The 22,489-nt window shown below is 36.5% G+C and overlaps 1 protein-coding gene across 6 annotated transcripts; it reads left to right on the plus strand.

The window, feature by feature from the left end:
* Positions 1 to 19: 19 nt before the first annotated feature.
* On the plus strand, positions 20 to 19,330 carry LOC114310722 (uncharacterized). Of its 6 annotated transcripts, none has more exons than XM_082912302.1 (9): positions 20 to 171; positions 250 to 353; positions 14,623 to 14,858; positions 14,928 to 15,134; positions 15,226 to 15,315; positions 15,388 to 15,474; positions 15,568 to 15,683; positions 18,630 to 18,866; positions 18,992 to 19,330. In XM_082912302.1, the coding sequence occupies exons 4-7, from the start codon at positions 15,063 to 15,065 to the stop codon at positions 15,625 to 15,627; spliced, it is 309 nt and encodes a 102-aa protein (XP_082768428.1). In that variant the 5' UTR covers positions 20 to 171; positions 250 to 353; positions 14,623 to 14,858; positions 14,928 to 15,062; the 3' UTR covers positions 15,628 to 15,683; positions 18,630 to 18,866; positions 18,992 to 19,330. The 6 variants fall into 6 exon arrangements, with proteins under 6 accessions (XP_082768428.1, XP_082768429.1, XP_082768425.1 ...); XM_082912299.1 differs by lacking the exons at positions 20 to 171; positions 250 to 353 and adding exons at positions 14,208 to 14,387; positions 14,490 to 14,513; XM_082912300.1 differs by lacking the exons at positions 20 to 171; positions 250 to 353 and adding exons at positions 14,208 to 14,387; positions 14,490 to 14,513 and having other exon boundaries at positions 15,619 to 15,683.
* The last annotated feature ends 3,159 nt before the right edge of the window (positions 19,331 to 22,489 follow it).

A 22,489-nucleotide genomic window follows, 5' to 3' on the forward strand; every position in this document is an offset into this window, starting at 1 on the left:
CCCAAATTCTCTGTAATATGTTGGGATCAAAAAAAAAAAAAACCATTCCTCTATCTCACTGCTCTGTTCCTTCGATACTCTACCCTAATCTCACCTAATCTCACTGCCCTCTCCCTTCCTCTCACCCAGTCGTCACTCTATCTTTGTTGCAGCGGCAATAACAGCGTCTAGGTAACCCTCTTCTTTTCTCTCGCTCTTGCTCACGCAAACCCTTCCTCTCACCCAGTCGTTGTTCTGTCTTTTTTGTAGCGGCAACAACAACGTTTGTAGCAGCAGCAACAACAGCGCCTGCAACACCGTCTCTCTTGCAGCGGCAACAACATCATCACTTTGGTTTTCCCTCCGGCAGCCAGGTATAGCCTTCCTTTACTTTCTTCTGCTCTTCTCTGGCCTTCTATTGTTTGTTTCTCCCTGCTCATCAATTCATTGAAACTCTTTTCATTAAGAATAAAACAATTCAAGAATTTGTGTTGGTGTGTGTGTGTTTGATTTGTGCGGAAATTGATTTTCTGTTAGTGTGTGTTTGATTTGTGCAAAAATTGATTTCGTGTTGGTGTGTGTTTAATTTGTGCGAAAATTGATTTTGTGTTGTGTGTGTTTGATTTGTGCGAAAATTGGATGTGTGTATATATATATCTTTTTTAGATGATGCCAAACAATGGCTTAATGTTCTTATCACTAAGCACAAACCATAGCAACAAGAAGAAACATTCACAAAAAAAAAAAAAAACACACACACACACACACACAAAACACAATAGAAGTCACTTGGGTGTTTTTTTAGAGAGAGAAAGAGAGAGGGAGAGTTTTAGGAGACAGAAAATATGGCAAAGTGTTGTTATGTGACTGTCATGTTTGTCCTTGCAATTGTGCTTGTTCTGCAGGCCAATGCAAGGACTGTACCTGGTGACACTAATGGTGTCAATCATGAGCAAACCAATGTATTGAATGTGTCTAATGCTATGGCACCAAGTGGGAAGGGTGTGAAGGACAAGAAGTATGGTGTTGCATTTGCCAGCGTTGGTGGTGCTGCCGGTGTTGGTGGGGTGCTTCTAATTGGTGGGATTGAGGGAATTGGCGGTGTCGGTGGGATTGGTGGTGCAAGTGGGCTTGGAGGTCTACGTAGGCGTGGTGGTGGTGTGGGTGGTGGTGGTGGTGGTGTTGGTGGAATTATACCTTAGGTTTTGTGTGGATTTTGTGGGTTTTTGTCAATTGCACTATGCATGAATCGGTGGTTTGTTATGCCTTTTTAAGTTCTGTAAGGGTGGTATAATTGCTTGGTTGTGCAATGTTGTGTTTATGGGGTTATTATTGTAATTCTGCTTTGGATTTGAATGAATGCTCTTGTTTCTAAAAATAAAAATAAAAAAACACAAAATACAAAATACAAATTTACGTAATTTGACTAGATTACCTACGTTCACGGTTTATACTAGTTTCATTATATTGATAGAAGAGATCAATCTATATGCTAGGGTTTTATATCAATAATGTTTTTAGTACAATTCGCCGCAAGGTCACATGATAAGTACACAGTACTAATTAGATTTCACAATTCCAACATAAAAAATAAATAAAAATAACAGTAATTAAATTTTTTTAAAAGAAATTGGGTATGATGTGGGTTGCACATGAAACTTTCCAATTTGTTGGCACTGATCAGTGGGTGAGGCAGTTGTCTGGAATATGACAGACCTAGGACCAAGGTGATTTAGTTATGTAATTAAATTCACATTTATGCATTTTATTAATGTTGAAGAAGCTTGAGTAGAACAAAATGGAATTGACTGGCAATGGAGCCATAGTTATTAATTAGGATTGACAATTGGTTCATACATGCTCATAAAAGTCACCAACACAGCAAAAATCATATTAATTATTAATTTTTTTGAAATATCACGTAACCGTTTGCTTGTTCAATAACTCATAATCATGAGGTCACCTTGTTCGTCCTCTCCGATAAGGTGTCGTACGTGACAACAAGATTATTTCTTACTAGGTTTTTTTTTTTTTTTTTTTTTTTTTTTTGTGAAAGTTAATACAATTTTTAGTACTTCATAATCAATTTCTTGTAGGACATTCTCATATGAGAAGTTAAGGTTTCAAACCTCTGAAATAATTTTGTTAGTTATTATCTATATCACTTTCTTACAAGTTCATCTACCCCTGCCGCTTAGCGGCCATTCATTCCTATTTTTGTTATACGTAAACAAAAAATAAAAATAAAAATAAAGAAAGAGGAAAAAAAACACAAATAGAAAATAAAAATAATATACATATTATATGTGTGATTCTTGATGAAACTCACAACTCAAACATGTGGCTCGTATATGTATATGTATATATATTGTGCAATTGAGATTTTTTGGCAATGGTTTAGCTTATCTCTATTTTTTCTTTTCTTTTTTAACATGAAACACTCAAACTCACACCACAACACTGACAATAGACAACACCAACTATCAATTACGTGGCATATATATAAAATATATAACTTTTTTAAGTACGGATTTGTCACAGTTTTGCATTTTTAAAAAAATCACAATATTGATTTTAGTTACCTGAAGAGCCATCTTATTTACTACTAGAATATATGCATGTTTTTTCTTTGAGCTTGTCAGATGTGGACTAGTCTAGATAATGAAGGTTCTAGGATTAGCAGTTGCACATAATTACCCTTTTGTCATTGTCCCTATTTCTTTGAACACTCTGTATTTTATATGAATTCAATTATAAGCAGAGACTTGGAGAATAAGCTGGCCAATTCTGACAGGTGAAAGTCGGAGCTAGATGCCTTTTACTTCATGGAAAGGTCATCATAATGAAATTCTATAGTGACTTGGTATTATTATACCAATAGCTTGCTAGAGTGGTCATATTTCTAATAAAGTTAGTCAGAAACACTTGTAAACTTATAATAGTGTTGTGAACTGTCAACAGAGAAATTAAAATCACAATCAAATAATTGGTTACAATTCATCATAAAAATGCATATATGGGAAGTTATATACTTCTTATCACATTTTCTTATTTGACATGTTGGGGGTCAACCCTTGAAAATATGTTAGGAGTTGTAGAATAGTTTGCTTTGCTGAGTGGTATATTGTCCTTGTGTTTGTGTGAGTGGATGATGGTGATTTTATGAGCATTAGTAATTTAATGGCATAATGGTGTTGTGAGTTTTCTTACGGAGAGTTAATGGAGTTAAATTGAATGTTTGGTGTTGGACACATGGCAGTAGAGAGACACTGGGACAGGAAAATGGGACACAGAATTGGGACAGGTGATCCTGTGCCATATTAGAAGACTAAATACTGTATTTGCAATTAAAACTATCAATATGAGATTAGGTGTTGGTAAGAATGAAAGGAGTTTGTTTTGTGTAGTGGGCATCAGTTGAATTTACTTTCTAGTCCTTTATTCCCAGCAGCCACAAAGCACAACCGACACCTCCTTTTCTTTTCCCTTTTCTCTCTGCCACAGTGATCTCCTCTTCTACTTTGTGTTAGCCGCTTCCTATTGTTTTTCTTCTCTTCTTCGTTCCCCTCTTTTCTTCATTTCCCTTTTGATATAAACCCAAATCAGACTAAATTGGGAAACCACCCCAAAGATATATATATATATATATATGTGTGTGTGTGTGTGTGTGTTTACCTCCACCTTCTCCACGTCCTCTATTTTCTCTTCTATGCTATTAAAATCCAAATCAAACCTATGTATGGCAACACAGAAATAAAGGGACCGACAATTGACACAATTATTTGCTTGCCAAATATTGCAGTCCACTGCTGGAAGCTTGTTAATGCTTATTTTTCAGACACAATTGACTAAACATGTATAGCTTTATGTTTGAATTCTTGCTTTTAGAATGTTTAATTATGTTGGTATATTGATTAAATTACCAAGTTGCCTGGCTGAGGTATTTCTGTGCCAAGTGGAGCACTTGCTCATACAACTGTTTTCTTTATGTTTTCCTTGGTACATTTGTATTCTCTGGTTTTTGAAAGTGAAAATGTATCAAAGTGAAGTAACCAAAGTGCATTTGAATAGAAAATTCTCTCTCTCTCTCTCTCTCAAATTTTGATTTCGTTTAAAATGAATGGTTATGATTGGACTGGATGTGGTTGTTTATTATGATTTTATTGCCTCAATATTGTCTTGATTGAATTTGTTATTGGTTACTCACTGTTATGCTTGTCATGTCTTAAACATTTTTGTATCTCTTCCTTCCTTCCTTCTTTTTTTTTTTTTTTTTTTTTTGGTGGTAATTTATTATTATACTTGGGACAGAAGATCCCAACCCTTCTAATATCTATAAATCATTTATTTTTATTTATTTATTATAAAATCTAGCTACAAAAAAGTTTAGATCCATACTACTTAAGGAACAACTGTTAGAGAGCATTTTTTTATGTACATCGGAAAGTTAAAAAACACATAGCAGGGCTAAGCCTCTGTCACGACCCAAACCCGGCCTTATGGGTTTAGCGCCGTAACCGGCCAGTAATCCGAGATTACCGAAGGCCTGCCTAACAGTAAACCAGTAAAACAGAGTACAGGGCCTGGCGGAAGCCAATATAGTAAATGAACGATGTCCAATGAGCTGTGACAGTCTACACATACATGCACAATCATTCAGAACAGGGATCTAATCCCTATTAAACGGTACAGTAAAAGTCTATACAGTAAACAAAACAGTTACAGGGACGGACAGGGAATATTAGAACACCCCAAAGCCGAAGCTTGAACGGCTTAGAACCTCACAGTGAGGCACAGTGGTTGGCTGACAAAACAAAAACTTGCCTGACGCTCCTAGCAGCGGTCCAGTGCCTGAACACCTACATATATATATGAGCAGTGAGTTAAAGCCCAGTGAATAACATAATACGTAAAGAGGTTTAGGATGAATGTCTTTTCAATATTTAAACAGTTCATTGATTCAATATATCGGCCAGTCAGTTTGTGGCTCATATTGATGCCGTAACAGTCATTTAGAAATCATAGTAATCGTACGTGGCACATCCGTTAGCAGTACTAGTAGCAGTGTCAGTACAGTAGCAGTAACGGTAACAATATAGTAACAGTACAGTAGCAGTACCGTAGCAGTACCGTAGCAGTAACAGTAACAGTACAGTAGCAGTACAGTAGTAGTAACAGTAACAGTAACAGTAACAGTACAGTAGCAGTAACGGTAACAGTACAGTAGCAGTACAGTAGTAGTAACAGTAACAGTAACAGTAACAGTAACAATAGCAGTAGCAGTAACAGTAACAGTAACAGTAACAGTAGCAGTAACAGTAACAGTAGCAGTAACAGTAACAGTAACAGTAGCAGTAACAGTAACAGTACAGTTCTTATGGATTCAAGAGGTGTCTCGCATAGATTCTAGAGGTGGCTCACTTTGTAGCACTTTGTTCCGTGTAGCACTTTGCTCCAAGTTTCACAGATTATAACAGTCATATGTGGTACATCCAGTAGCTAAACAGTACAGTAGGTCTTAATAGACCGGGTCTTAATAGACCAAACAGTGAATGATGGCCATCATATCAGTAAACAGTAGTGGTTCCAACATGGGAACCGACAGAGATCTCTGTAACAGTAGTTGTCAATAACAGTAGTTGCTAAGGATGCCACAATACAGTTCAGAATATAGGTCATACATTCATTCATTCAGTTAACAATACCGTTCAGAAACAGTTCAGTTAAATTGTTCAGAAGATAATCAGTTTGAACATATCTTTACACAAATGTTACTCACAGAGTTCTGGGCTATAGTAAGCTAGAGCGTGTCTCCCCAGTCGCCAACCCTACACAGTTAACAGATTGAACACACACTAAGCTACACAGTTGGGAAAGATTAACAACTTAATCCCTAATGCCTCGGCGTGTTCTACATCTATATCCTCAACAAGATGTCTTAAACTAGGCCTAAGAACGCCTAGAATGGGATAAGGATGCAAAGATGCACATTTAAAACATTTTCAGAAAAACAGAGTCCCGCTCGAGCTCAAGTTTCCCCGCTCGAGCGGTCATGCAACAAAGGTCTCCGCTCGAGCGTACATTACTCCGCTCGAGCGGACTGTAAAACAGTGCAAGATGCTGGGAGCTCGAATTCCCCGCTCGAGCGCCACTTTCCCCGCTCGAGCGGGAGACCAAAATCTGGAAAAACCAGATTTGAACTCCAATGCTCAAATCAAGTTCCAATGCATCAAATTCGATCCTTTTGGGCTAATTTTCTGGAAAACACTTCAAAACTCATAGTATAGCATGTTTCAAAGATCAATTTGAGAAATCAAAGCCCAAAGGTAGTTCAATTAAACATGATTTCAAACCAAGTTTCAAGAACAACAACTCAAATGTGACATGCATGATCTTAAATCGTCTTCAAAGCTTTAGTGCTGTTTCAAAAGAGCTCAAACCTTCAAAAACAAGATGAACTCACGGAGTATGACCAAAAGATGGACATGCATGTGAGGTATTATGAACTACAACCTCAAAACTTCAATATATGTACATGCATGCAACCATTATGCTTTAATTCAACAACAATGAACCAATTCATGACTTAGTTCTACAATGAAGCATGAATCATGCAAGAACAACTCAAAGACACCATTAAGATGATGAATGATCTACCTTAGGTGTAGAATTAGAAGTGAGGGAGCTCAAATTAGTAATCAACCTTCGATTCTTTAAGCAATTCTAGCCAATTCACCATGAAACAAGTTGAACTCAACTCTTCTAGCTCCTCTCTCTCTCTAAGGTCGGCTAGAGCATCCAAACAAGGCTAAGGAAATGTTTGTTTCAAGTGTGCACAAGGCTCTAATATGTTATAATAAGAGGCCCACTATCAATGGCAATTTGGTAATTAAGCCTAACTCTTTAATTAGCTTGTTTTAATCTAATTTAGTCATACCTAATCAGTTTTCAGGTAAATACACCATAAACTCACATTAATTATGAGGATTATAAAACATTAATCGATTCCCGGTTCGGCCGCCGATAAGGCCTTCAATTAGCAGTTTAAACATAAAACATGAACAGATAATCAAACAATCAAACAGATAGGTTATGCATTTAAACAGATACAGTCAGTCAATTAATTCCAGACTCCAGTCAGTCAGTTCAGTACTTTTAATCAGCTCAATTATCAGTCATGATCAATTCAGTTTAACAGTAATCAGTCAGTCATTAGTCGGTAAACAGTGTTTAGTCGGTAAACAGTGTGAGGGTTGTTACAGTCTCCCCTCCTTATAAAGAGTTTAGTCCTCTAAACTCGAGTTAACATACGGCAACAGAGATAACGCCTAACATAACAGTAGCTTTCACTCTTTAACAGGAGCATAATCATATTCATAACAGTTTCATGACCCAATCTCAATCTTAGCAGTGCATAGAAATAGAATCATAAATCGCATATAGAGATTAGGGTCTGAATTATAATGGAGTCTTAGACCTAGTCAGGTTTTAGAGTCAGGAACAGATTCGGATACAGAGCAGAAGCTGAGCCCTCGTAACGAGGCCTCCGGTACGGGTAACAGAGTGCAGACAAATATAAGTTCCATAAGGAACCTCCAATACCGGGCAGCTAACATATACCACATAATATTAAGAGTCACGAATACATATCCGAGGTTGACCCCTTAATCAGTATACAACATATAGCATTTCAGAAAACAAAACTTATTTCGTGACACAGAACATGAATACAGTTGCACACAACTTTACTGTAGTGGTAATCACACTACTTATATCAAGTACTTATCGGGGTTATAGATTGCACTGGCCTCATTTCATAAGTAATTTCCCCCGTTAAGTTACAGAGATTCGATTCATTCACTTCTGAGTCATTCATCCGGTCTTTGTTCAATTTGTCCTTAATTCGGTAATCCATCACAGTCAGTCCAGTTCATTTGGGAGTTATTGGAAACATAAGGCGAATTTGTACATTACTCCCATTACAGTAGGCAGGGTTCTGAAGTAACCATTCACATACTATTCATCAGTTTCAGTTCTCACAGATTCGATCATACTATGTATCAATACGGAAACAGTCATACTGATTTCATATACTTCCAGATAGTGAGGGTTTATAATCAAAACTAGTTTGCTGTCAACAAATCCCATCAATTCTGAAGTACGGTAATCGCCAAAACAATCATTCCCTAATCAAACAAGTTCATAGTTATGCGGTAATACCAGGTGATTAATCACATGGCAGGCACCCAGTTTTCCCCATATTGGAAGCAAATCAGGTAATAGCTCTCAATAAGAGTTTTCTCAAGTCGATGAAAGTTCGACTAGGTCATTTCAGATGCAAGTTCTGTCCAATCATAATAAATAAGACTTCGAAGCACAAGCATCAAACAGAAGTTCTATTGGTTACACAAAGGGTTTCATCAACCCGCGGTTCTATCAGATCAGATCAGGTAGCAGTTCCATTCTTATCATTTCCAGATGAGGTACAGAAGTTCATACTCCAGTCATTTCAGTACATAGTCAGTAGTTTCGCAATTAGTCTGAGTCCATTTATTGTCAATCTTACATCAGGGTCTGGTATCATTATAATTCATATCGAAGCAGTACAAGTCATATACAACGTGTTCCTCCCATTAAGTTTACAGGCAATGCAGTTAGTCACACCGAGAGGTAAACATCACAGTCAGTATAGCAACTTCCAAATAAATCCTTCTTATAGGCATATGGCATACAGTAATACATTACGCGAGATTCTCGGACACATAATAGGGAGTTGCCCTACAAGGGTTCCAAATCAGTCATACAGTCACTAGAGCATAGGCTCGCAGGTCTATTCAAACAGTCATGTCGATTTCCACAATCACGATTCACAGTCAAGAGTTCATTAGTCGGGGTCTTTATTCAATCACACAATTCTGGAGTCATGGTCCCAACGGTTAAGTTATCAACAAATTATATACCAATTAGTCCGAGCAAAGGTACAGTCATATATGTGCACTTTCAGAGTCTACTAATATTCCCAATACGGATTCACAAGTTCAATGTACAATACAAAATAGTTTTCCCCAGATACAATAGTTAAGGTAGCAAGTCATAAGTTTACCCAGTCTAGTAATATCCTTGAGCAAAGGTATGCAAACATGTACATGAGTCTAAACAGTTTTCATAGCATAGGTAATTGTTAATATAAGGCGTTACGGTGCTGTACATAGTCCGCATCAAATAGTAAATCTCGAAAGATTCATTAACCACAGTCCATACCTGACAGTCCTAATAGTATCACAAGCATGGGAACATATGTATAGGTATGAGTCTAAAATCAATTAGCATGTGAGCATTCGTTCGCAAATTCATACGCAGTAGTTCATCTTTACAAGCTAATATGGGTTCTTAATTTCAGAAGTCCCACACACAAACAGTTCACGTATATAATTCGAGTTCAAGGGTCCGATCATTTATTGATGTCCGTCAATATATAACAGTTCAGTCCGAATCATAGCTGTACAGATTTCTCGAATTACAGTCAGTCATAAGGTGTTCCCACGTTCAACAGTTCTAGCACAGTTCAAAAGGTCATGCTTAATAGTTCACATTCAGTTATTGCCATATGATACAAGGACCTAACTCAGTAAACTCTCGTTGGTCACAAGTCCTGACAATTCTCATAGTGTAGGGTTCATAATTTCAGTAATTCAATTGGTTCAGTCAGTATGTTCACAGTCTTTATCGGATTAAGGAATGTACGATTCCCACACAAATGTTCGTATAGGCAATTACACATAATTAAGGTAATACCCGCGTCAGTCATTTCAGTGTTCCGAGCATTCTCTGGAACTAGGGTCTAGATTTAGACTCAATGTCGTTCGGTTGAGTTCGTGGGCAAGATTTAGGCAAGTGTCCTCCCTGTCCACGTCTAAAGCGAGTTTCAGATAGGCGGTGGCAACGCTCCAATGTTATTTCCCACAATTGGTACAGATAGGTATATCATTGGTCAGGGCTATTGCCCGAGGTTTTCCATTCACAGTGGTCATTTTCACTTTCTGTTACTTCCGTTTCATTCTTTCTGATTCGGTTGACGATGTTGATTTGGATATTTCAACGCTGCTACGTTGTCTCAGGCATTAATACTCTATCCAGGACATCTACATGCTTTGTTGGGTTTTAGCACGTCAAGTCAGTCAAACACATCTAGGTCACGCCCACCTTCAATTCTTTTCTATTCTTTGGTAGACAGTATCTAACATGTGGGGTGCCTATCGAAGTAGCGGGGTAAATTTTACCTCGTATTCGACCACAGTCTTATCACCTTACTCAAGTTGTTCATTTCACCATAGACAATACGGTAATCATAAGCATAGACAGTTGCATACTTAAACACATTAACACATTTATTCAAATCATGGCCACACACACTCCTCATGTTCATGCAATGCCCTAATTACTTTTCTAGGACATCCTATAGCTCACTTGGACACGTGTGTGCAGTATAACTCGTGGTTAAATATCGCTCTGATACCACTCTGTCACGACCCAAACCCGGCCCTATGGGTTTAGCGCCGTAACCGGCCAGTAATCCGAGATTACCGAAGGCCTGCCTAACAGTAAACCAGTAAAACAGAGTACAGGGCCTAGCGGAAGCCAATATAGTAAATGAACGATGTCCAATGAGCTGTGACAGTCTACACATACATGCACAATCATTCAGAACAGGGATCTAATCCCTATTAAACGGTACAGTAAAAGTCTATACAGTAAACAAAACAGTTACAGGGACGGACAGGGAATATTAGAACACCCCAAAGCCGAAGCTTGAACGGCTTAGAACCTCACAGTGAGGCACAGTGGTTGGCTGACAAAACAAAAACTTGCCTGACGCTCCTAGCAGCGGTCCAGTGCCTGAACACCTACATATATATATGAGCAGTGAGCTAAAGCCCAGTGAATAACATAATACGTAAAGAGGTTTAGGATGAATGTCTTTTCAATATTTAAACAGTTCATTGATTCAATATATCGGCCAGTCAGTTTGTGGCTCATATTGATGCCGTAACAGTCATTTAGAAATCATAGTAATCGTACGTGGCACATCCGTTAGCAGTACTAGTAGCAGTGTCAGTACAGTAGCAGTAACGGTAACAATATAGTAACAGTACAGTAGCAGTACCGTAGCAGTAACAGTAACAGTACAGTAGCAGTACAGTAGTAGTAACAGTAACAGTAACAGTAACAGTACAGTAACAGTACAGTAGCAGTAACAGTAACAGTAACAGTAGTAGTAACGGTAACAGTACAGTAGCAGTACAGTAGTAGTAACAGTAACAGTAACAGTAACAGTACAGTAGCAGTAACAGTAACAGTAACAGTAGCAGTAGCAGTAACAGTAACAGTAGCAGTAACAGTAACAGTAACAGTAGCAGTAACAGTAACAGTAACAGTAGCAGTAACAGTAACAGTACAATTCTTATGGATTCAAGAGGTGTCTGGCACAGATTCTAGAGGTGGCTCACTTTGTAGCACTTAGTTCCGTGCAGCACTTTGCTCCAAGTTTCACAGATTATAACAGTCATATGTGGTACATCCAGTAGCTAAACAGTACAGTAGGTCTTAATAGACCGGGTCTTAATAGACCAAACAGTGAATGATGGCCATCATATCAGTAAACAGTAGTGGTTCCAACATGGGAACCGACAGAGATCTCTGTAACAGTAGTTGTCAATAACAGTAGTTGCTAAGGATGCCACAATACAGTTCAGAATATAGGTCATACATTCATTCATTCAGTTAACAATACCGTTCAGAAACAGTTCAGTTAAATTGTTCAGAAGATAATCAGTTTGAACATATCTTTACACAAATGTTACTCACAGAGTTCTGGGCTATAGTAAGCTAGAGCGTGTCTCCCCAGTCGCCAACCCTACACAGTTAACAGATTGAACACACACTAAGCTACACAGTTGGGAAAGATTAACAACTTAATCCCTAATGCCTCGGCGTGTTCTACATCTATATCCTCAACAAGATGTCTTAAACTAGGCCTAAGAACGCCTAGAATGGGATAAGGATGCAAAGATGCACATTTAAAACATTTTCAGAAAAACAGAGTCCCGCTCGAGCTCAAGTTTCCCCGCTCGAGCGGTCATGCAACAAAGGTCTCCGCTCGAGCGTACATTACTCCGCTCGAGCGGACTGTAAAACAGTGCAAGATGCTGGGAGCTCGAATTCCCCGCTCGAGCGCCACTTTCCCCGCTCGAGCGGGAGACCAAAATCTGGAAAAACCAGATTTGAACTCCAATGCTCAAATCAAGTTCCAATGCATCAAATTCGATCCTTTTGGGCTAATTTTCTGGAAAACACTTCAAAACTCATAGTATAACATGTTTCAAAGATCAATTTGAGAAATCAAAGCCCAAAGGTAGTTCAATTAAACATGATTTCAAACCAAGTTTCAAGAACAACAACTCAAATGTGACATGCATGATCTTAAATCGTCTTCAAAGCTTTAGTGCTGTTTCAAAAGAGCTCAAACCTTCAAAAACAAGATGAACTCATGGAGTATGACCAAAAGATGGACATGCATGTGAGGTATTATGAACTACAACCTCAAAACTTCAATATATGTACATGCATGCAACCATTATGCTTTAATTCAACAACAATGAACCAATTCATGACTTAGTTCTACAATGAAGCATGAATCATGCAAGAACAACTCAAAGACACCATTAAGATGATGAATGATCTACCTTAGGTGTAGAATTAGAAGTGAGGGAGCTCAAATTAGTAATCAACCTTCGATTCTTTAAGCAATTCTAGCCAATTCACCATGAAACAAGTTGAACTCAACTCTTCTAGCTCCTCTCTCTCTCTAAGGTCGGCTAGAGCATCCAAACAAGGCTGAGGAAATGTTTGTTTCAAGTGTGCACAAGGCTCTAATATGTTCTAATAAGAGGCCCACTATCAATGGCAATTTGGTAATTAAGCCTAACTCTTTAATTAGCTTGTTTTAATCTAATTTAGTCATACCTAATCAGTTTTCAGGTAAATACACCATAAACTCACATTAATTATGAGGATTATAAAACATTAATCGATTCCCGGTTCGACCGCCGATAAGGCCTTCAATTAGCAGTTTAAACATAAAACATGAACAGATAATCAAACAATCAAACAGATAGGTTATGCATTTAAACAGATACAGTCAGTCAATTAATTCCAGACTCCAGTCAGTCAGTTCAGTACTTTTAATCAGCTCAATTATCAGTCATGATCAATTCAGTTTAACAGTAATCAGTCAGTCATTAGTCGGTAAACAGTGTTTAGTCGGTAAACAGTGTGAGGGTTGTTACAGCCCCCTCCCTAGCTCTACCAACGATGTCTGCAACTAGCAGACTCCTAACTTCTCATGGTGGTTCATTAACCACCAATATATCCTCTGGTTGCTCCGCTCCAAGCTTTGGTAGTGCATCCGCATACAAATTTCCTTCCTTGTAGATATGTTGCACAGTACATTCACACCCACGCATAATGATCTTAGCATCTTCTATTAAGCCTTTGTATGGAGAGTTGATCTCTGTTTCCTCTGTTAAGAGTGTCACAGCTTGCATGGCATCAGTTTCAATAATCACTTTATTCATACTCTTTTGTAGCAGAACTATTAAGCCTTTGTATATTGCCCATAGCTCATTTTCAAGACTTGTCCCATCCTGGAGTCTGCCATAATATCCACACACCCAAGCTCCCGCTTCATTTCTGAACAGGCTCCCAAATCCTCCTGCACCTCAAAGTTTCCTGCAACCATCTGTATTGAGCTTAATTTGACCTGTAGGAGATAAAGTCCACTTGATTAGTGTGAAGGCTAGCTTGGGGTTAACAATGGCTAGGGTAAATGCCTGGTTAATTTCATTAGCAAAATCTAAAATAAACTTCACACTCTCCTATGTACAAATCGCAGTGTTTTCAAAAATTTGGGAGTTCCTGTTTTTCCAAATTTTCCAAAGGTACACAACAAAAACAGTAGACCAAGTGAGATGCTTATTGAAATGTTTTTTATTTTTGGCATTAGAAGTAAACCAGTCCTGCCAAGGTTTATCAAACATTTGCAGATACCATTCCCTCCCAAAGATAGCTAACCAAACTGCTTTGGCTTTATAGCAATTCCTGAAAAGATGGTTCAAATCTTCCACCTCCCTACAACTGAGGCATAAAGGATTAGAGGTCAGACCTCTTTTTTCCCTCAACTGATTAGTTAAGAGTTTACCAAGGAGGGTAGTCCACAAAAAACTTTAAATTTTCTGGGGTAATCTCAGTTTCCATAGCCAACTCCAATCTTCCTCCGTACCTATATTGCCAGAAATGATGTTTCTAATTTCATATGCTAGGACCGACGACTTCTTCATATCCCACCTTAGGTACAGGTTTGCTTTCATGTATTTAATTTATGCTTTAATTTATATGCTGTTTATTATATTCTTATATAATTTGTTTATTTTTATAATGTGTTCCAAATCCAGTGACTGATTCACAAGCCAACTCAGGTATAACAAATGGCTATGTATCTAATTACATTAATTTAACTACAAGTTATTTATTATCAATTTTTGTAATATGTGTTTTTTTTCTCATTACTCCTCACATGCCCTACAGTTTCTTTATCTTCCCCCCGAGGTCGAGGATTTGCGAAAGGCATTAAAGATTGGAGTACGGGCAATAAGTTGGCCATTGATTTTGATGCTGACTTTAATCCCACGAGAGATAATGAGTCTAAGTTAACTAGCCAACTTGGATTCATGGTACGTAACGGGAACATTGTTTCTCTTACGTATGTTGATTGGGCCGAAGTGCCTATTGATGTTCTTAAGTCAATATGGGCGGATGTTAAGGTAAAAGCATATTTACTAAATTGTTTAATTATATTATTAATTGAACTAATGATTTAAATTGTACTGTAGGATAATTTACAAATTTGTCCAGAGGGGTACACACCACGTTGCTTGAAAAAGTGTAATGACTAGTGGAAGGATCACAAAAGCAAGATCAAGAATAAGTATTTTAAGCCTAACAAGGATCATACTAATATTAAAGACATGGTGCCTTCACAAATTGTTCCAGAACAATGGTATGATCTTGTTGATTATTGGAAGACTAAGAAAGTACAGGTATATAAAATAAGTTAATTACAAAGCACGTATCTTTAGAAAAAATATTAACTTTGTATACTTGCGACTTACATTTATGCAAACTTTGTAGGACATTGTAGTCCATAATGTTGGAAGTCGTTCCTTTCATTATATTAATTATACGACAGGACGTACTTCATTCACTCAGATTCGAAGGAAGGTATATATTATTTAGGTAGATATCAATATGAATGTAAATTACTGCGATAATAATTAATTTTTGAATTTTCAGATGATTGCTAAAGGGTTGCCCACGGATAAAATGAGTGTTTGGAAATATACACACAATCAAACTGACCCTGATGTTAGGCAAACCATGGTATTTTCAAATCCTTAATTTTTTATTTATATTTGATTTTGTTTGAACTACCTAATTATTATATGTACTTGTTATTTTAATTTATATGATGAGTTTGAGCGCCAATTGTCCATGTTGCCTGAAGACTTGTCATTGAGTGGCCAGATGCATTGAGTGGCTACCGTGAACCTACAGATTATGACACCGATACACCACCACCAAATGATGAGGTAAACTTTCAAACAATTTGAAAACTTGTCGCTAGTGAAAATTTGTTGTTTTGTAACTTTTTCTCCAAACTGGTTGACACACTAAAATGCTAAAACAGGTTTGGATGTCAACGAAACTTGACACACACAACGAAATAGGCACACATGACTTGTAGGATAAAACGAAACTCAAACCTGATTCCCGGTTTTCAATCTAGAGCCTAATTTCCGTTTATGAAAACTTATTACTTAATTTGTTTATTTCGAAACGGTTGACACACTAAAATGCTCAAACGGGTTCAGATGTCAACGAAACTAGACACGCACAACACACTAGGCACACATGACTTGTAGGAGAAGACGAAACTCGAAATCGATTCCCGGCTTTGAATCTAGAGCCTAATTTCCGTTTTTGAAAACTTGTTACTTAATAACTCTTTTTCAAACCGGTTGACACACTAAAATGCTCAAACGGGTTCGGATGTCAACGAAACTTGACAAGCACAACATACTAGGCACACATGACTTGTAGGAGAAGACCGAACTCGAAACCGAATCCCGATTTTGAATCTAGAGTCTAATTTCCATTTATGAAAACTTGTTACTTAATAACTCTTTTTCAAACCAGTTGACACACTCAAATGCTCAAACGGGTTCAGATGTCAACGAAACTTGACATGTACAACATACTAGGCACACATGACTTGTAGGAGAAGACGAAACTCAAAACCGAATCCCGATTTTGAATCTAGAGTCTAATTTCCGTTTATGAAAACTTGTTACTTAATAACTCTTTTCCAAACCGGTTGACATACTAAAATGCTCAAAGGGGTTCGGATGTCAATGAAACATGACACGTACAACATACTAGGCAAACATGACTTGTAGGATAAGATGGAACTTGAAATCGATTCCCGGTTTTGAATCTATAGCCTAATTTCCGTTTATGAAAACTTGTAAGTTAATAACTCTTTTTCAAACCGGTTGACACACTAAAATGCTCAAATGGGTTCGGATGTCAATGAAACTTGACACGCACAACTTACTAGGCACACATGACTTGTAGGAGAAGACAAAACTCGAAATTGAATCCCGGTTTTGAATCTACAGCCTAATTTCAGTTTATGAAAACTTATTAGTTAATAACTCTTTTTCAAACCGGATGACGCGCTAAAATGCTCAAACGGGTTTGGGTGTCAACGAAATTTGACACACATAATATACTAGGAACACATGACTTGTAGGATAAGACGGAACTCAAAACCGATTCCCGATTTTCAATCTAGAGCCTAATTTCCATTTATAAAAACTTATTACTTAATAAATCTTTTTCAAATCAATTGACACACTAAAATGCTCAAACGGGTTCGGATGTCAACGAAACTTGACACGCACAACATACTAGACACACATGACTTATAAGATAAGACGAGACTCGAAACCGATTCCCCGTTTTGAGTCTAGAGCCTAATTTCTGTTTATGAAAACTTGTTACTTAATAACTTTTTTTCAAACCGGTTGACACACTAAAATGCTCAAACGGGTTCAGATGTCAACGAAACATGACACGTACAACATACTAGGCACACATGACTTGTAGGAGAAGACGGAAGTTGAAACCAATTCCTGGTTTTGAATCTAGAGACTAATTTTTGTTTATGAAAACTTGTTACTTAATAACTCTTTTTCAAACCGGTTGACACACTAAAATGTTCAAACGGGTTTGGACGTCAACGAAACTTGACACACACAACTTACTAGGCACACATGACTTGTAGGAAAAGACGGAACTCAAAACCGAATCCCGGTTTGGAATCTAGAACCTAATTTCAGTTTATAAAAACTTATTAGTTAATGACTCTTTTTCAAACTGGATGACATGGTAAAATGCTCAAACGGGTTCAGATGTCAACGAAACTTGACACGCACAATTTACTAGGCATACATGACTTGTAGGATATGACAGAACTCGAAACCGAATCCCGATTTTGAATCTACAGCCTAATTTCTGTTTATGACAACTTGTTACTTAATAACTCTTTTTCAAACCGGTTGACACACTAAAATGCTCAAACGGGTTCGGATGTCAACGAAGCTGGACACGCTCAACATACTAGGCACACATGACTTATAGGAGAAGACGAGACTTGAAACCAATTCTCGATTTTCAATCTAGAGCATAATTTCCGTTTATCAAAACTTATTACTTAATTTGTTTATTTCGAAACAGTTGACACACTAAAATGCTCAAACGGGTTCAGATGTCAACGAAACTTGACACGCACAACATAATAGGCACACATGACTTGTAGGAGAAGACAGAACTCAAAACCGATTCCCGATTTTGTATCTAGAGCCTAATTTCCGTTTATGAAAACTTGTTACTTAATAACTCTTTTTCAAACCGATTGACACACTAACTCAAACGAGTTCGGATGTCAACGAACTTGACACGCACAACATACTAGGCACACATGACTTGTAGGAGACGACAGAACTCAAAATTGAATCCCGGTTTTGAATCTACAGCCTAATTTCAGTTTATGAAAACTTATTAGTTAATAACTCTTTTTCAAACTGGATGCTGCGCTAAAATGCTCAAACGGATTCGGATATCAACGAAACTTGACACGCACAACATACTAGGCACACATGACTTGTAGGATAAGACGGAACTCGAAACCGATTCCCGGTTTTCAATCTAGAGCCTAATTTCCGTTTATGAAAACTTGTTACTTAATAACTCTTTTTCAAACTGGTTGACACACTAAAATGCTCAAATGGGTTCGGATGTCAACGAAACTTGACACGCACAACATGCTTGGCACACATGAGTTGTAGGAGAAAACGGAACTCAATGAAAACTTCTTCTTTACAAACTTTTTTTGTGTTTATTCGATTATTGTTAAATTATAGCTTATTGTGTACAATCATTGCCTGTTTTTAATACTATTATCATCATTGTAGGATGTAATTAAAGTTTCTTTGGAGAGTTCTGTAATACCAAGAGTCCAATTGGCGGAGGGACTTCTTATTAGTGTTGATCCATTGTGTGAAATTGATGGAGTTCCAATTGGCCCTGAATATTGTAAAGTTTTTGTTTTAAAAGCGAACAAGCCGAACACTGTTTTGGAAACAACATCCTGATGTCTAAGAACAGTTGGAGAAGTGGTGGGAAGATACATTGTGTGGCGCTTGATTCATGTATATGTTACAATCTTATTTATTTATTTATTGAAATAAATATCAAATGTTTTACATTTTTTGTAAGCTTGAAATTAATTACATTGTAAATGATTTTTTTTTGTTTTTTTGTTTTGTTTTTGCAGGTGTAACCCTTTTGAGTACGTGATGATATCTTCACATATCGATATTAGAGTTTACAATCTTATTTATTTATTTATTGAAAAAAATATCAATTTTTTTTACATTTTTTGTAAGCTTGAAAATAATTATGCTGTAAATGATGATTTTTTTTTTCTTTTTTGTTTCTTTTTGCTGATGCAAACCTTTTGAGTACGTGATATCTTCGAATATCGATATGGGAACTTACTATTGATATCAAAACAAGTTACACTATATTTGTTTTTATTTTTTTATTTTTTTTATTTTTATTGTCGACACTAAAAATTTGAGTTCTTGAATATCAAAAATTATTAGTATTGTTAGAGGTTATTTTATATATTTTTATAAAGAATATTTGGTTGACAATTGTTACATGGTGCATATATTATTCTTGGTATATGATTTTTTGAATGTGAATTTAGATATGGATGTGGATGTGGATGTGGATGTGGATGTGGATGTAGATACGGATGTGGATGTGGATGTATTTTAGAAAATATTAATAATTTTTATAGGGAATATTTAATAAAATATGATTTTATAAAAAATAATTTTATTACGACAATAATAAACTGTCACTAATGTAATTTTCATTTCCTTATATTTTATTAGAGACGGGTTAACCTGTCGCATATACATATTAGTTCCAATCTTTTGCGATGGTTTCAACTGTCGCAAATAAATCTTTTGCGACGGTTTAAACTGTTGCCAATACGGTATTAACTTAATATTACTTTTTTGGCGACGTTGTAGACCGTCGCTAATAATACTTTTTGCGACGGCAAATACCGTTGCTAAAAAAGGTTTTTTGCGACGGCAATCAACATTGTCACTAAAAATGTCGTTTTTCCTCCTTTTTTTGTCAGGCAAAACCGCCACAAAAACTATTGATTAGCCACCGCTACAAGAAAGCGACAATTTGTAACCGTTGCAAATACTTTTTGTCACGCCCCTTTCCGCCACCCCCCATTTTCCGTTGCTGCTCCATTGCAAAAAGTTTTTTGCGACGATATATGGACCTTTTACGACGTTTGACACCGTCACAAAAAGTCCAGTTTAGTAGTGGGTGATGTGATCTAAAAAAGTTAAAAAGCCAAAAAGTTGACTTTTAGCCGAGTTCCCAAAATAGGCCTTAGTACTTGTTTGGCATGTACTAGATTAGTATACTTTTTCACTTTTTTACTAAAAAAATGAGGAAAAAAATATGTATGTTTGGGATAACTTTTTAACTTTTTACAAAACAATGTGCTACAAAAATTTGTGTTGCCTGCAAAATTACCTTTCTACCCCTCCTGCTTTGTGCAGACAAAGCTGCCTCGGCATCTAAGTGCTACTGTGCATTTCACAATTTTTTTTTTTTAAATTTTTTTTTCCAGAAATTCTACCATGGCTTACTTGTGCCATGTCTCATGAGCCAGGCTTTGGGAGAGGCTTCTCTTCAGTTTACATAGTAGACTAGAGCGTACTGTTCGGCTCGTGAGGCCCACTACAGATCACATTTCGATAATTTGAATCGTTTAATGTATAGGGCTCGTAGAGCACTTCATACCTACAAAAAATCATGTTGATCGGATATCGGTAGCCCCTTGATCACAACACATTTTTGTCAATGATAAATATTATTTTAAATATAAATTGTTAACAAAAACGTGTTTTGATCAAGGGGTTATTGATATCCGATCAACGTGATTTTTTGTAAGCATGAAGTACTCAACGAGCTCTACGCATTGACGGTTCAAATTATCAAAATAGGACTCGTAGTAAGCTCCACAAGCCTAATAACATGCTCTAGTCCACACAGTGGACTGGATAGAAGACTCTCTCTTTCATGATTGTAAATTAAGAGAAGAATCTTTGCAAAGGCGCATATCAATGCAAAGGTGAAATTGATGATTTTTTTTTTTCCTAATAATTTTGAACAACTTGTCAAATATTTTTTCTTTCATATTGTATCATCAATGAGCGTCATCCCAAACGTGACTTTGTAATATATAATTTTTTTTTTTTAAAACTTGTTACAATATTGCTTGAAAAAATAAAAATGAAAAGGTGATTCCATTACTTGCATAAATATAAAAATCATTTTTGCACATTGCATAACTTTGACAACAACCATTATGGAAAGAGCAATGCTACGGACCCCTGAAAAACTATTACATTTTTTTACCAAACACTGTAATGGGTGTGAGGTAGACATGATTGTGGATCCCACACCCATATGAGTGTTTGGTACAGAATTTGGTACCTTGAAGTACCTAGCATTTTTTTTAATGAAAATTTGATTTTTTATGAACCAATTTATTTTATTACTTGTCAGATGTCTCATGTTGCACTACTTTGGCATGGTCATTTTTTTTTTTCTTTTTTAACATGGGTACTATGGATGTCGTGCCTTTTTGAGAATAAGGCACATTTCTACCAAATGTTGTACCAACTTGCATTCGAGAGTTGCCACTTAATTTTTAAGGGAAATTAAGAAACTTTTAACAATAAAAACTAAGTACAGGTACTGATCCGTCATAACCAAACATCTCAGTTCGGGAACTTAGGTACAAGAGAGGAAGGTCATTAATTGATACACCCCCTCTCGCCCAATCACATTATTGGCCTCTACTCATCTATTATTTTATGAGAGTAAATAATTAATTATTTCACAAAATTCATTATTAACCTTAATCATTTGCTAAACCTAATCAACTAGATATTTTGAATAAAATAAATGCCACTTAATTTGGATAAAATGATTATAGCCATATCTTTTCCATAAACTCATGATTTTCTAGCAAAAAGAAAGCTTTTAAATCATATGGCCATAAACACAACCCAAACTAAGCAATATTTCATGAAAAAGCATCCAAAACAACCAATGGATCATAAAAAGCACATAAATTTGATTTATTGAAAAATAATGCATCAAGTACAAACAATATACTATGAAAAAAAAAAAGATTTACTCGGATTCCACCGCAAAGCATCTAACATGCAAATATGAATCAAATATGATGCAATGATCCTAAACATGCTACCAAACACACACAATGCAAACCTCATCCCGATTTAAGGATACTGACATGATTTAATGCACAAAAAACAACTAACACATAAAAATAAATATGCAAAATATTATATGATGATTAAATCGGGCTATATGCATGTTTACATGATGATTAAACTAACCCTAACATGCTAGTAATATACATTCAATTAAAACATGCAAAACAAACCAAAAAACTCATGCAAAATAACTATCCTACATGATGATTATGATGAACCAGTACCCTAACCATGATCTAATAATGAAAACATGAATTAAAAGGTACTGAAATTAAAGAGAAAAATAAACTTGTTGATTTGAAACAAATTGAAGAACACAACCGAAAAGTAAGCAAAACGTGCTTGAATGTTTCCCTTAAATTTTGGCAGGACTATGGATGCTTTTCTTCAAACCTTGGATCTCTTTTAGTTGCTAAAGCTGCTGTAGG

This window comes from Camellia sinensis, unplaced genomic scaffold, assembly GCF_055761805.1.
Source record: "Camellia sinensis isolate YWXY unplaced genomic scaffold, ASM5576180v1 Unanchor3, whole genome shotgun sequence".
Taxonomy (NCBI): domain Eukaryota; kingdom Viridiplantae; phylum Streptophyta; class Magnoliopsida; order Ericales; family Theaceae; genus Camellia; species Camellia sinensis.